The sequence below is a fragment of the Nipponia nippon genome, unplaced genomic scaffold, assembly GCF_047370975.1.
Source record: "Nipponia nippon isolate SJK-2023a ecotype South Korea unplaced genomic scaffold, ASM4737097v1 scaffold_9, whole genome shotgun sequence".
Classification (NCBI taxonomy): domain Eukaryota; kingdom Metazoa; phylum Chordata; class Aves; order Pelecaniformes; family Threskiornithidae; genus Nipponia; species Nipponia nippon.
Window position 1 is genome coordinate 26412051 of NW_028262413.1, and position 14209 is coordinate 26426259.

Here is a 14209-nt window from a genome sequence, read left to right on the forward strand (position 1 = left end):
AACACTGGGGCTTTGAAGAAGCAGCTTCAATAGTTTGGCCAGAAACATGGCTGAACCACAGACTGCCCCCCAGCACCCCAGGGTGCTAAATCTCCCAAAAAAATGGGGTGACACCACTCCAGTCCCCACTTAGCCAATGCCACCTCTGCTGTGGCTTTCAGGTTGGTCCATTTTCATGCATTTTGCTGCATGGGCCAGGCTGGTGGGGGGGATTGGGGTTGCGGATGCTCAGGGAGGAGGAGGAGGAAGGCTCACCCCGACCACCCCAGAAGGATGGGGCTGCAACTCAGCACCCTCCCAGGCATCCACTGTCCCCAGGGTGGTCCTGCCACCAGCTTTAGCGTCACATCCCACGGTCTCTGCTGCCATCTAGTGAGAAAAACCTCCCTGTTCCCTACACCCGGAGTATCCCTGGCCCTGGGTGTCCCCCAAAAGCCACCCTGGTCCCCCTGCTCCAGCCAGGGCTGCACCCCTAGCCTGGTGTCTCCCCCCCGGCATGGCCAGGGTGACACAGTGCTGGAGAAACGATGCTGCGCACCCACCAGCATCCTTCCTGTCCGGACCTATGGGGTGTGACATTGGGAGCCACACAGCCCCAGGTCCACCAGTGCTGTCCCAAGCGATGCCACCCATCCCCAAGCCCATGAGAGGATGGGGCCATCCCCACGTAATCCACGTCCCAGTGAAGGGCCACTGGGACAGCCCAGATTCTGAGTATCCCATTTTGGGGCTTGCAGCCCGGCACCGCCACAAGGATGCTGGCAGCAGACAAGGGTGTGCTAGAAAATCCTCGTTTTATTTTCATTTAAAAGCCATACCGAGCCTGGAGCAAGCAGCAAGCTCTTCTCCAGGCACACAGATTTGGCCCCATCATCACTTGTAGTTCCCAAAAAATAGGAAAGAAAACCAAAATAAATCGCACAGGTATCACCTGCTGCCCCAGCATGCTCCCGGATCAGGATGCGGGATAAATCCTGTGGCACTTGGCTCCGCGTCGTGACGAGGTTAACACAAACCAGGGCACAGACACGTTGCAACCCGGAACATTCACCGGTGCCAGCCACTGGCTGCTTTTGGGATGTCTTAACAAGGCGAGCGGGACTAACAAAGCCCTTGTCCGGCACCATTCCCAAGTGCAGTCCCCAGTGAAGATGCCTGGTCTGGGGGGACCCTAAAGTGCTTTGCAGGCTTTACACACACACACACACACACACACAGACGCACCCCAAGATGTCCTGGTGCTCCAGGAGAGAAGGGCTGGGGGCTGGTACAGAGCCCAGCGGAGCTGGGGGCGGTCTGGATTGTACCCCCACCCTTGGGTGCTGGGATAAATGACGCCCCACAGGGCTGGTGGCCCCTTTCTCCCCATCTCTGCAGACCCCTGGGCTTGGGGTGATTCCTCCGGCTGTGGCCCCAGGGGTAGCGAGAGGGGGACGAACAGGTGGGTTCAGCCCAGAGCCGCTGCCTGGACTTCACCCAGAGCAGCAGCAACAACTCACCCACATTTTTCAGGGTTCCCAATGAGCCCAAGGTCATCTTTTAACAAGAAAAACCCAACTCTGGAATAAAAACTGGCCCCCTTTTTAGCAGCAAGTCCTAAGGGGAGGTCCAACCACTTGGCAGCCCCGAGCCATCGTCCAGTGCTACAGCGCAGCAGCATCCCACAGAGAAAATGGAATTCCAGTGGGACAGGGAGTTGGCACCGGTGGCTCTGAGCCGGCCAGGCGGTCCCGCTGGGAGCAGGTGCCAGTAGGAAGAGAGAAGATACTTGGTCCCGTTTTACCGGCCGAGGGAAAACTGGGCCACGTGCAACAGCCACAGCTGGGAAGATAGCACCAGGATCTGTATGCAGGGTGCCACTGTCTCAGCATCCGTCCTCAGCCAGCGCTGGGGGTAACGGTCACCTGCGGAGAGCAGGGTAAGAGGGGGTGAGTGGCCACGGAGGCACCATACCCCAGCCCGGCACCCAGGCCCCATGGGCATGAGGAGGGAGACCCCCTGATGTCCCCAACCCAAGGGAACCCAGTCCTGTCCATCCCTTGCTGATGCCTGTGGTCGCGTTAGCCGCAGGGGACAGCCCAGCTCCACCGAGATGCCCTGCTGCTTCCTACAACCAGGGAACCAGCCCCAAACCCGCATAGAAACCTTTTCCCAAGGGCTGAAAGTCTCGGGGACAGCAGAGCTTTGCCCGGTCGCTCAAACCAGCATTTGATAGGATCACCTACTCCATGGGGATGGCATTTTGGGTCTGCCATCGACCATCCCAACAGCAGGCACAGGATAAGGGACAAAGCATCCCTGGGATATGTCACAGAGCGGAGCCGTCACTCTTTACACCACATGCCTCAGGTCCTCTACTCGTGGTGTGACCCACCTGCCCCGAAGTGTCCCCAGGCGTCCCTCACCTCCTGTGCCCGCGGGAGAGGTAGTCCCGGTTCAGTGAGCAGAGCTGCTGCTCCAGACGGAAGATGCGAAACGCCAGGTATGAGGAGGACACGACCAGGAGGCAGATGCTGGGAGAAGAGGAACAAGCACAAGCGCTCAGCAGCTGGCGGTTGAGACAGACGTTCCCAGTGTAGCCCCCCCATTCTCCCCACACCGTGGCCGTGCTCAGCACACTTACAGCACGATGAAGATCTTCAGGAGCTGGTAGTCAGAAGGTCTCAGCTCCGCCACGCAGCTCTGCTCCACCTCCAGCTCCTCCTCAGTGTTTATTGCACTTTCTGAAATGCAAGCCCAGAGTCAGCAGCATGGCGACGCTGGGCAGATGCTCATGCTCCTCCAGCAACCGGGAGCCTTCAGGCATCAAATATTCCTCCTCCACAGGCTAACGCTGCCTGCACAGGTGTTACAGGCACATGCCGAGGGCTCAGACCCGGCAGGCAGGACACCTCATCCCATCCCCAAGATCCCATCACCGACTCCCAGCCTCAACCCTGCTCGTCTGCAAGGCAGAAACCCCCTCCACGAGAGCAGAGGATGGATGAACATGTATTTATGGAGGTTTACGCCCAGCACTGTGTGCGGGGCAGGGCACAAACCCACGTCCCCAGGTTGGACGCAGTCCTCACCTGAAACCAGGGGCTCCTCAGAGGTGAAGGAGCTCTCCTTGGTGCTCAGGCTGCTGACGGAGGTTCGATGGATGCACTGGTAGTCGGCGTCTGGCAGCGACAGTGACAGCGAGGCAGGTGACACCTTCCTCCACTTGCCCTCGGGGACAATCACCTCCTGCGGGAGCAGCCCTGGGTGAGCCGTGCCACCGGCAGCGGTTTCTCCCATGAAGCTGAAAGCGCTGAGGATGCGGTGGGGCCAGATTCGGACTCAAACCTTACGGCATCTCCATCGAGCACCAGCACATCCAAAACATCATCCTAAGGGAGAACTGGTCCTCCACGACGGCCCCGTGGGGACACAGGTTCCTACTGCCATAGGAAGGACCTGCCCACACACCTCACGCCTGCCCCAAATACCAACTGCTGCCTCCTTCACCCCTTGCTTTGAAGCTCAACGCAGTCACGCATCGTTCTCCAAGAGCCCCTCACCCTCCCTGTGGCTCAGCATCCCGGTCCCAGCGCCCCAGAAAGGCACTGAATTGAGCAGGGTGGCAGCCAGCATGGAGAGGGGTTCCCCTGCCAGACAGTCCCCAGGGCTGGAGCTGGTGAAAGGCTACATCCCTCAGAAGCACTGGGAGATGCTTCCAGCCTGGGTCCCTCCTGATTCACTCCTTGAAAAGCGCCTTCAGCCCCTGGGATGCCACCAGCCCATAGGGGACATCCCACTTGTCACCCTCCTGGTCCTGTGTGCAGGGCCACCGGCTCACAGGGGGCACCCCATTTGTCACCTCCTGCACCCAGCCTGATGCACAGGGCCACCAGCCCATGGTGGACACCCTGCTTAGCATCCCCATACAGGCCGGCATGGCGGCAGAGCAGAGACAGGGACGGGCCCTCCACACTTCATGGAGGACACATCCCGCTGGCTGGGGAGGCAGCCACTGTGGGCTGAGCCAAGCCCTGCTGTGCTCCAAAGGCAGCAGGATGCAGCCCCTCATGCTCCCTTGGTCACACTGTGGTTCAGCAGCCTTTTCCCTCTCCAGCCTCCTGGCTACAAGCCGTCCCACTCACCCCACAGGTGTTTGGATAATTCAGCCACATTTCCAGCCCGTTATCTGTGTTCACAGCTGTGAACAGCACCAGCCAGTGCAAGCAGAGCAGCAGTGTTTTGTACATCGCTCCAAAGTTTTTTGGTCTATAAGTGGACCCCCAAGACCAACGGGCTGGGTCATCGACTTATGTTCAGCCACAGGCTGTCCAAATCATCCTCTTGACCTGGCTGTTTCTGCCAAACTGGAGTACAAGGATCCCAGAGGATGAGCTACAAAGGTGACGGCTGCCCCTTTGTTCAACCTGTCTCAGCAGCATGGGGAGGGGACCGACTCTGCACCCTGCAAGTGGCTGCTGGCTGAACCTCAGTGTGCCAGGAAGCTGTTAAACCCACCAAGGGGGCCAGGCGGACGCTCTCCTGCCCACAGCGTGTGTTCATGGGGGTCCTTCCCTCTCCCAGAGCCGCCCTGACCCTCACCAGTGACACAGCATCGGGCTCCTCTGTCAGCTCCTTCAAACTCAAGCTCTTCTTACTCGAAACCTGGAGGGGGGAAAGAAATGGGTGTTACCAGCTGGGGCACCACCTCTCCCTGCTTCAACCTAAGCCAGAGAATTGAATTTTGATGCTTCTGGTGAGTCTAAGAAGAGCAGCTGCTTAAAATTTGCAAGCAGAGGGATTTTGGGGATGAAGAAAAGCATCCGGCAGAGGACACGGCACTGTATCGCTGCTTCCTGCTGCTGAAAACCCTACAGGGCCATGGCTGAGCCAAGGGCTCCTGGAAGGGCTCCCGCACCAGTCTCAGCTCCCAGTGGAGGGGATAAACCATCGGGGGGAGGGGAAGGAATATTTGGGCAGAACTGGGCACATTTCAAAGAACAAATTCCCCAGTTCAGTGATGGGGCGAGTCACCTAAATCACCGCCCCGGCACACCCAGCAGCCACCCTTCCAGGCAGGGAAGGGCTCCAGCACCGCTTCCCATGTGCTTCAAAGGCAGGGAGAAAAGGAAGTTCCCACAACCCTCCTCTCCAGCTTGAGGGCTGATGGATTTCTTCCCCCTTCAGGCTTAATTCGCCTTTTTTTTTTTTTTTTTTTTTTTTTACTTTGTACCATTTTTCCTTCCCTTAAACTTTAGATCTGGGGAAAAGGCAGCGATGTGCAGAGTGGCAGAACTAGTATTACTACCAGATTATAAATAATTCATATACACGCCCTGGGAGAGAGCAGAAACTCTGGGCTCTGCCTCCATCATCTGTGACCCAGAAAAGGCCACCGGCAGCTCACGAGGACAGGATGCCTACATGACACCCAGGAATGGGCTCTGCCCCGCTGGGATGCTCAGGAGCATGTCAAGAAACAGCTACCATCATTTAAACTACAAAACGGGGACAGCGGGATGGCCCCCTGCATCAGGCGGGGGGGATGGTGGGGATGCAGCAGTGTCATGAAGTGCTGCCGTTCTCAGTGGGCTCCTGTCCCTCTTCCTGTCCCTTACTGTGGAGCAAGGATGCCGAGAAGAGGCAGCATGGCACCAGGGAGGGCTTTGGGAGCGGTCCAAAGCCTTCATGGCGATGGCAAAGAGCTTTGCTCCCCAAAATGCAGCCCAAAGGGAGCTTGTGGCTATAGAAATGCTGTCAGACGCGGCGTGGAGGGTACCTGCAGGTGCGTGCAGACTCTCCTCAGGACGTCGTAGACGCTGTCGCGGGAGATAAGGGACACAAAGATGTACTGCAAGAGAAAGAGAGAAGCTGCCAGGAGAGATTCACCCCCATCCCGAGTCCAGTTCCCCACAGGCAGGGGACAGGCAGAGACACCCTGCCCTTGAATCTCCCCTCTTTCGGGAGCCACATCCCCTGCAGGCATCTCCCTGCGGAGTTTCCCTGCTGCTATTTTTGCAGCCTGCGAAAACCTGGACCAGATTTTTTTGGGGCTGGTTTTGCTCAGCTGCTGTCCCCACGGGGTCTCCCACGCTCAGCCCAGAGGGATGTGGCAGCAAATGGGGCCAGGAGTGACCAAAAGCGCCTCCATGGATCAGCACATGGGGCAGCGCTCACCTTGCCCGATGCAGAGCCCATGCGATGTGCAGGGCAGCCTTGCAACCAGATCGTTCTGAATGCCCAAATCCTGCCTTGTCCCACCCCCCGCTAAAATCCCACAGGAATAACACCCTTCTGAAATCCTCCAGGAATTACCGCCTCCCTGGGAGGGGACGGGCAACACATGCTGCCACAAGCAGCACCTGGGCAAGTGAGGACTCGGATGCACTGAGCAGGACTACATCATCTCACTGCAGCCAACAACACCCAATGTGACTTAAAAGCTGGAAATTCATCCCCTTAACCAAGTTTTCTGCCAGCTCAGGTTGAACGCTGGACAAAACCCTTCCCCTGCTTGCATTTACGGAGTTTAAAGGTTTTATTTGAGCCTGGTAGGGATTTGTCAGGCTCACCTGAGTTTCACTTGGTCTTTGCTTCGCCCAGAAACAAAGGGAAATTCAGAAACAAAAGCAAAGCTGCGGTATTTGCCCTGTCTGGCTGCCGGCACAGAGAACAGTGCTCACTTCCCAGCCGGCCCACGCTTTCAGCCAGACATGGAAATCACTTCATTCCCTGCTCTCAAATCACAGCCAACTCAGATCAGGGCATCCCCTGGCTGTGGCAAGGCTGGGTACTGATGCTCGAAGTGCCAGTGTTACCTTTCTGCTGGCATTGGTGGTGATGGCCAAGCCGTTGGGTAGCAGCCGAGCCGTCTTGTGCTTTTTTATGAGCTGTACAGAGACCACTGGGATCACAACCTGAAGGGTAAAAAAGACACAAGGACGGGCAGGGATGGGCACAGTGCGAACTCAGGGAGTTTCTTTCACAAGGTGACGATTTAACATGCATTGTAATTATGCCCCAAGCAGAACAGCAACATGGGGATTCAGCATTTCCCAGAGACAGCTTGTTTGTTATTAAAGGTCAGGGCATCCCTCCTGCGTTAATCTTGGCTCAGAGGTGGTTTCTACCCGATCAAAACAGTGAGGACAAGGGGAAAGCATCACCCAGCACGTCTCCCTAGGACCCATCATAAGAGCCCCCTGCAAGCCTGGGGAGGGTTAAAAATAAGGCAGGATGTAATTTATGGCAGGATAACTTCGCTGAAACCCCGTACTTCCATCAGATATTTGTTTAAAGTGGCTGACATAAATTATTCAGTTCTTCAGCCCAGTTTTAAAGGAAATCATCTCTCCCCAAGATCCCCGTCAGCCACAAGACGAACAGGGAAACATCAGATTGTAAATCAAGAAGAAAAGTTGAGAGATTCAAATCTCCCCCCCGAAACCTTTGATCTTCTTTCAAACGCCATTGCGGCTTGTAGGAGGTTTTGCATCAGGGAATTTTAAACCAAACCAGTATTTGTTTTCCCCAGGCAGATCCTGCAGGTGATCGGAGGGGGAGGCACAGCCGCGCTCCCCTTCGCGTCGGAGGCTTTTGATGGCAATTTTGGTGGTATTTGGGTGCGGGAGGGGATAAGCGGGCTGTGGCATAGCCTGGGCTACAAGCCCTACAGGACCGGGGTGAGCTGGCCCCCATGTTACCTTGATGTCCTTCCCGAAAAGGTTTGCGTAGAAGCAGAGCCAGTTGGGGGAGATGTAAAGCCTTCCCTGGATGAGGATGTCTCTCTGGAGGGCGCAGGAACAAACTGCAAGACAGAGAGAGGGACATGGCAGACTGTGTGCCGGATCATGCCGCCCCCATGCCCGTCCCTTGCCGTGCCACCCACCTTTCAGCACGCTCTCCTCCGTCGGGATGTCCTTGAACAGCTTGTGGTACTGGGAGTTGTACTTGCTAGCGGCCTGAAAATGAAGCAGAGCAAAGTTATCCGGTGACCTTGCTGATATGGAAACCCAAAAAAAAACCCACTCTCCTGCAAAAAAATCTCCCTTTCCCCGCACCCGGGACAGGCGCAGTGGGGTCCCACCAGGCTGGGGACGGCAGAGCCGAAGGGCTAGAGGAGGGTTGGATGATCCAGCACCCAGCAAACGCTGTGCCATCCTTCCGAATAAACATTTCCCCTAATATCTAAGGAGGTGTTTGAGCCTCTGCGAGGAGCTGGTTTTTCCCCAGGCTCATCCGCAGGCAATTTATTTTGCCCAGTGGTTTCTCTCCTCCTCCTCGAGCTCGTCCCTTATTCGGGGCACGGTGACAACACTTGCTTTGCGCCCATCACGCCGCGCCATCCAGCTATTTATATTCCTGGTGCCTCTTCAAAGCCTGCCGGCAGCCGTGGCAGCAGGCGCAGCAGGTTTGCCCTTAAATAATTCTGTATATAAGTTAAAGGCTCCGAAGCAGTTCCACACTTTGCATTAAATCCACTCATTTAGTCCTGTAAGGCAGCGCAGGCAGATTTGTGCCCCCTGTGCTGGAGGAGGCAGCGCCCCAGACCTCAGGGTGCTCCCTGGGGACACGGCTGTCCCCACGGCAGTGACAGCTGCCACCCGAAATCCAAGGGACGAGATGCTTTGCCAGGGTGTGGAGAGGTCCAGGAGAGCTCGAAGGGCCCCGGGGCAGCAAGGCTGGTTTGCAGGCAGCACCACAGGCAGAGCCCTCCTGCCTGTAGTGACAAGGTCACCTTTGCTCCACGTACCTTGTCACCGGATGAACCGGACCATAAGAGGATCAAGGCTCTGCATCACCTAGGGCTGGCTTAGACACCCCCCAGAGAGACGCCAGGACGGTGGCGGGTGCCAGTGGGAGCATTTCAGGTGGACACAGAGGGATACAGGGGGACATGGGGGGGGCGGTGGCATCACCTCTGAGACACCCCTGGGCTGTCTTGACCCACAGGTCAAGAAACACGCCCTGGCCCCAACACAAACCCATTGCTGTCTAGTAACCCTCCCTCTGAATAATCAGCAAAATTATTTTCTCCTCTGTCTTTTTCATGGGAAAAGGCAAAACGCCTCCTCCCTCCGCTCCTTCCTCTTCCAGAGCATCTCTTGTTTGTAGATGGACCAAAAAGCTCTCCTTCTGGCACGATTTGAACAACCAAAGAGGTTCAAACAGATGGGAACCGAGCTGCTTGCAGTCAAGATTTTTGCTTTCTCCTTTGCTCTGGATGGAAAATCCTGAAAGTGTTTGCAAGGCAGATCATGGGCCACACGAAACAGTCATCGGATCCCCTGAAAACGCAGGCAGGAGCCTCTGCCCTACACCAGGAACCACTGTGGCTTCGTGTCTGGCTCCCACAGCCCACATTTGAGACCCCAGGTGGGCTCCTCTATGGCAAACGGCCGGGGTCAGGCTACAATGAACCAGCCCATTTGCTCATGAAGCCAAAGACTTACCACTTCCCGGTGGCATTTCTTGATGTCTTCATCCTTCAGGGCTTCATTCAGGTGGAGGCTGGAAGGAAAAATAATAATAATCAGGTAAGTGAAGAGCCCCAGGTCTCTCGCCCACTCCCTAAAACACGTGTGCTGCAAGAAGAGACACAGCAAGACGTAGAGGACTGAAGAGAGACCCTGGGAAATCACATTTTGGGTGTCTCAGCGATTTATCATAGCATCAGGCGTGCAAGAATATCCTCGAGGTTAAATAAGAGCTGCAGGAGAAGGCTGATCTCTGGCATCGGGCTTATGGTGAGCCGGTCCGTGCCATGGTGGAGGCACTGGTGCCGGGGTGCCCATACCCAAAACACACCCCAGCACTGGGGGAAGGAGCCCAGAGCTGCCCTCGGCAGCAGCCTGGGACAGGCTAGGAGCTGGCGATGGGAGCTTCAGCCAGGTCAAGGTCAAGGTTTCCCCAGGGAAAGCACAAATGGGAATTTGGGAACATGCCCGGTGCAGGAGGACTTTGGCCATGCGTGGGGGCACCCATTCGCATCCATCACGCAGGCAGATGAAGGGAGAAACCAGACAGACAGTGAAATCGTCCCAACACTCAGCAGCAGGAATACCATCCCCCTTCCCAAACCCCTCTCCCCTCTCTGCTTTTATAGACACAATATTTGAGAGCAAAACCAAAGAGGGGACCCCCCCAGCTGGCAGGCTGCATTTCGAGGCTTGGAGGCAGCAGGGATGCTGCAGGAGGTGGAAACAGGAGGAAAAAGAGCAAACACTCAACCACAGACCCCAGGACCCCACAGTGACGCTGCCCCTCACCTGCCATCGAGGGAATCCAAACTCTTCTCCTTGTGCGATGCCTCCAATTTCTCACGGCCGTGCATGGGCTCGGGGCTCTTCAGGGGAGCTGCTTTTTCATGCATCGGTTTGGCACTGCAGGGAGAAGCCTGTTAGCCCCCAAGGGGAAGGGAGATGTGTTTCGGAGCTGTAAATCAATTCTCTCCAACCCCTGTTCACACAGAGATGTTCGTATCTCTGCCGCTCAAGGACAGCCAGAATATTTCTGTGATTTCTCAAGTCACATGGAGGGAAAAAAAGGGCATTTCTTGCCAGGAACTCCCCGGCACTCGCAGCCAAGTGGCCAAGGAGCGGCAGCTCCCTCCCCGTTGCCTCCGATAACACTTTCCAAAGCAGAGCCTCTCCTCCTCAAGAGATGGAGGTCGGGATGGGAAAAATCACAGATCTACGAAACTCCCTGGGGTGATGGAGATTTTGGCCAACAAGGGCCAGGGTCTGCTCCTCCAAGTTGGCAAAACACCATCTTCCCAGGGCAAAGCCCATGCTGAAGGCACTACCTCCTTCCTTTAATTGCTCCCCTCTCATTAAAGCCCGTTATTTACCATCATGCGTTTTATCAGAAGCACTTATCAGCCGCGACAGGTAAAGTAAACATGCACCCAGTGGCGCGCAGGGAAGGTTATCACCCGGCAGGCCAGAAAGGTGATGCTTCCGCCCTCGGCAAACCGCAACCAGAGATTGCTGTGCCGCAGTGCTTCTGGCACCAAGAGCCAAAGCAGAGTGCAATCCCAGGGAACCGATGTCGGAGCAGCGACCCACTGGCTCCGGCAGCATGGCAGAGCCAGCAAACAGCCACCAGACCGGCAGAGAGGAAATTATTCAAGGGAAAAAAGCTCAGCTCAACGGGCAGGGGCTGATGCCAGAGCAGGTGGGGAACAGGCAGGTCGGCAGCGGGCAGGATGAACACCAGCAGGCAGGACGAGTGCGGAGCTGGAGTGCATCCCGGTGCTCACAGGGACAATGCCATGGTGGTGCGACAGAGCCCAGGGGGAGAAGCCATCCCAAACTGCTTCCTAAATAAAGAGAGGGGCTCTTTCGCTGCCCTGTGCTTCCCTACACACACCCTGCTCCTGCTCCGAGAGGCATGTCCAAAGGAAAACCCATCTAAATAATCCCCCACAGACAAGGATGGGGGTGCTGCACCAGACAACCAAATGGCCTGAGAGTTCAAGACGCATGAGCCCCCCGCTCCCACAGCCTCGAGGGCCCGACCGAAACGCTGTCCCGATGCAATGGAGCTGGGCTGAATCCCGGCCGGAGGCACAGGGTTTGCTCCCTCAGGATGCAGCATGTATGCGTGGCTGCAGAAAAAATGAACACAAGTCACCGGTGCCATGTGGTTAGGACCAGGCTGGGAACCAGCTCCTGGATTCCCACAGCCAGTGTCTGCAAAGCAAACGAGCTGCCCGCACGGCCCCAAAGCCTGAGCATTGTAGGGATGGGATGAACACACCAAGGCTGTGGGGTTTTTTTAGAAGCTCAGGTCAAAGGATGTGTCTGGAAGGGAAGGGAGACTCTACCGGCAAGAAGGACCAAAATAACATCCCTTGGCACTGCACCAAAATGCTTTTTCCCTGCTTGATTCCTTGGGCACCCCGTGCCTTCAGGACGGGCAGCCCCATGCCATAAACACCCTCTCCCAGGTGATGCCACACTGCCCTGAAGCCAAAATTCATATTGTGAAGGCGCCAAAGCCTTCACCCCCCCGCCCCTGTGCTGGAAAAGGGGCTCCAACCCACTCTCAACCCACTCCAGCTTCCCCCACGTCATCCCTTAAATCCCCAAGCGGCTGTGCTGCTTAATCTGGGCGAGCGGATTTAGCCCTAACCAGGGCTGACACCAAGGGGCACCGCACAGGGGACAGGGAGAGGCACCCCCTGCTCAAGACGAGGGCATCAACAAACCCCCCTGAGGTCACCAAACACACAGAAATCCCCTAAAATGAGAAGAGCCAGAGGCTGGAGAGCACTTGGAAGCGCTGCATGGTCCTGTCCCAGTTTTCTCTCCCTCTTACAGTTACCACCAGGGACAAGTCCTGGGTCAGTCGGTCCCCAGACACAACGCTGGCACCGGGTGGCTCCAGGGAGGGTCTGGGGTCTGTGAGGACCATCCTCAGCCCCAGTGGAGACATCGCAGCAGCTGCCTTGTCCCCCCTCTCCAGATCTCACTCCATCCTGGCTCCCAGATGCAGCAGGGATGGAGATCCGGGGTTTGGGAGCACAGGACAAGATAAATTTGTGCTCCAGGCACAGCTGATGGGGAGGAAAACACTTTCTAGCGGCTCACGCCGTCACCCTCCTCGAGGAATTTTTTTAGCCGGAAGCTGCTCCTGCAGGAGAACTGCCATCCCAAGTGCCCCGAACTACAGGCGGAGCAAGAACGGTCAGAGTGCAGAACCCCCAAGAGGAGGCAGAGCAGGTGGAACAGGAGTCCGCAGCAAAGGGAAAACATTGCTGGTGACCTGCCAACCCCAGCCCACTGTAGCAGGGCTGACAGCCTCCCCCTCTGCCCGTGAAGGCTCCCTAAGACCCCCAGCTCGCCTCCCGGGCTGCAGCTTTGCCAAGCAAAGCCCAGTGCTTCTCCCTCCCCACGGAGTGGCATCTCCTTACGCAGTGCTGGGATCCGGCCTGGAAACGGTCCGGCACAAGCCCCTCCAGCGGCGTTTGATTTTTGCTGGATCCCTTCCCCGCTGCCAGCACAAGTGAGAGGGAAGCGCGCAGAGGAGGCAAGAGAGAGCGAGCCAGGGATTTCTCCTCCCAAAAAAAAAAAAAACGAGGATCAGAGCCGGAGGGAGGCACTTGCGGTCGGGCTGCCTCGGCCCGAGTGAGCCCGGACGGGATGTGGCGAGCTGCCCTTGTTCCCGGCTTTCAAGGTCATTTCAATCCCGTGTGTTGGCTGCTGGAGCGGAGCCACCGCCGAGGATGCTGGAGGGGAACGGCCGGTCCCGAGCGGCGCTGTCAGGAGAGAGGCGGGAGGTCAAGGGGAGGAGGGAGAGACGGAGCCCTGGGTGCCCCCCCGTGTCCCGGCCTCCCTCGATGTCCGCGCGGGGTCCCCCCCCGGCAACCGGCTGTCCCCGGGGCTGACCCTCGGCAGGTCGCAGCCGCGGTGGGAGCCGAGGCCTGGGTCCTAGGATCACTCCCAGCACGCGGGATACTGGTTTTTACTGGGCGCCGCTCCACGAGCCCTACGCCACGGAGTGAGCCCGGCCTTGGTCCCCTTTGGGCACCGGTGGGGCAATGACGGGCCCGGAAAGCTCGGCCACCGCCCAGCACCGAGCCACGCCGGGGGCCGCGGCCAGGAGCGGCCGGGGCAGCCTCCGCCCGGGCTCGGAGCCCGCCCCGGGCAGAACCGGCGGCTCCCGGGCCGGGCAGCGGCGGGACCCACCCCCCCGCCGCGGTTCGTCCCCTCGCGGGGGGGCGGGGGAGCCTCGGTGTTTCCGCGCTCCCCTCAGAGCGCGACGCCGCCGGCAGCCGGCCGGGGGCAGGCCGAGGGCTGGCACCGGGCTCCCCGGCGGTAACGGGGAGGCGCCCCGCGGCTCCCGGCCGCCCCCCGGTACCGGGATCCCCGCAGGTACCGGGACCCCCGCAGCTCCCGGACTCTACCCCCTCCCGGACCCCCCCCGCCCCTACCTGCGCGGCGGCCCCGCGCTGGCCGGTGCCGTCATGCCCCGCGCGCCCGACCTCCTCGCGGCGCCCCGGCGCCCGCCCATTGGTCGCCCGCCGCCACGCCAAGCCCCCGCCACGCGCCCGCATTGGTCGCTACCGCCCGCCGCCGTCCTCCGTTCCCCTCCCTCCGCCGCGGCCGCGCCCCGCCCACTGGCGGGGGCGGAGTCTAGCGCGGACCCGCCTCTTAAAGGGGCCGCGGGCACCGCGGTCCTGCCCCACGGCGACCGGAGCTCCGGGAGGGTCTCAGCGGCAGGCAGG

General features: G+C 58.3%; 1 protein-coding gene across 5 annotated transcripts; it reads right to left on the reverse strand.

Annotated features, from left to right (window-relative positions):
• Positions 1–777: 777 nt before the first annotated feature.
• GRAMD2A (GRAM domain containing 2A) lies at positions 778–14008 on the reverse strand. Of its 5 annotated transcripts, none has more exons than XM_087743703.1 (13): positions 13916–14008; positions 12896–13240; positions 10248–10361; positions 9432–9489; positions 7868–7940; positions 7683–7786; positions 6798–6896; positions 5759–5830; positions 4582–4644; positions 3072–3228; positions 2624–2723; positions 2406–2513; positions 778–1904 (listed from the first exon to the last, which is right to left on the reverse strand). In XM_087743703.1, the coding sequence occupies exons 3-13, from the start codon at positions 10349–10351 to the stop codon at positions 1901–1903; spliced, it is 942 nt and encodes a 313-aa protein (XP_087599829.1). In that variant the 5' UTR covers positions 10352–10361; positions 12896–13240; positions 13916–14008; the 3' UTR covers positions 778–1900. The 5 variants fall into 5 exon arrangements, with proteins under 5 accessions (XP_087599829.1, XP_087599830.1, XP_087599826.1 ...); XM_087743704.1 differs by having other exon boundaries at positions 2375–2513; XM_087743700.1 differs by having other exon boundaries at positions 4498–4644.
• Positions 14009–14209: the final 201 nt, after the last annotated feature.

Bases quoted from the DNA above. Each gene is read 5' to 3' on its own strand.
- GRAMD2A (XM_087743700.1), bottom strand. From the start codon at position 10,351: ATGCATGAAAAAGCAGCTCCCCTGAAGAGCCCCGAGCCCATGCACGGC. The intron at 6,897-7,682 runs GTAACATGGGGG...TTTACCCTTCAG, and splicing joins TTTTCGGGAAGGACATCAAG to GTTGTGATCCCAGTGGTCTC. The intron at 5,831-6,797 runs GTAACACTGGCA...TTTCTCTTGCAG, and splicing joins CCACCAATGCCAGCAGAAAG to TACATCTTTGTGTCCCTTAT.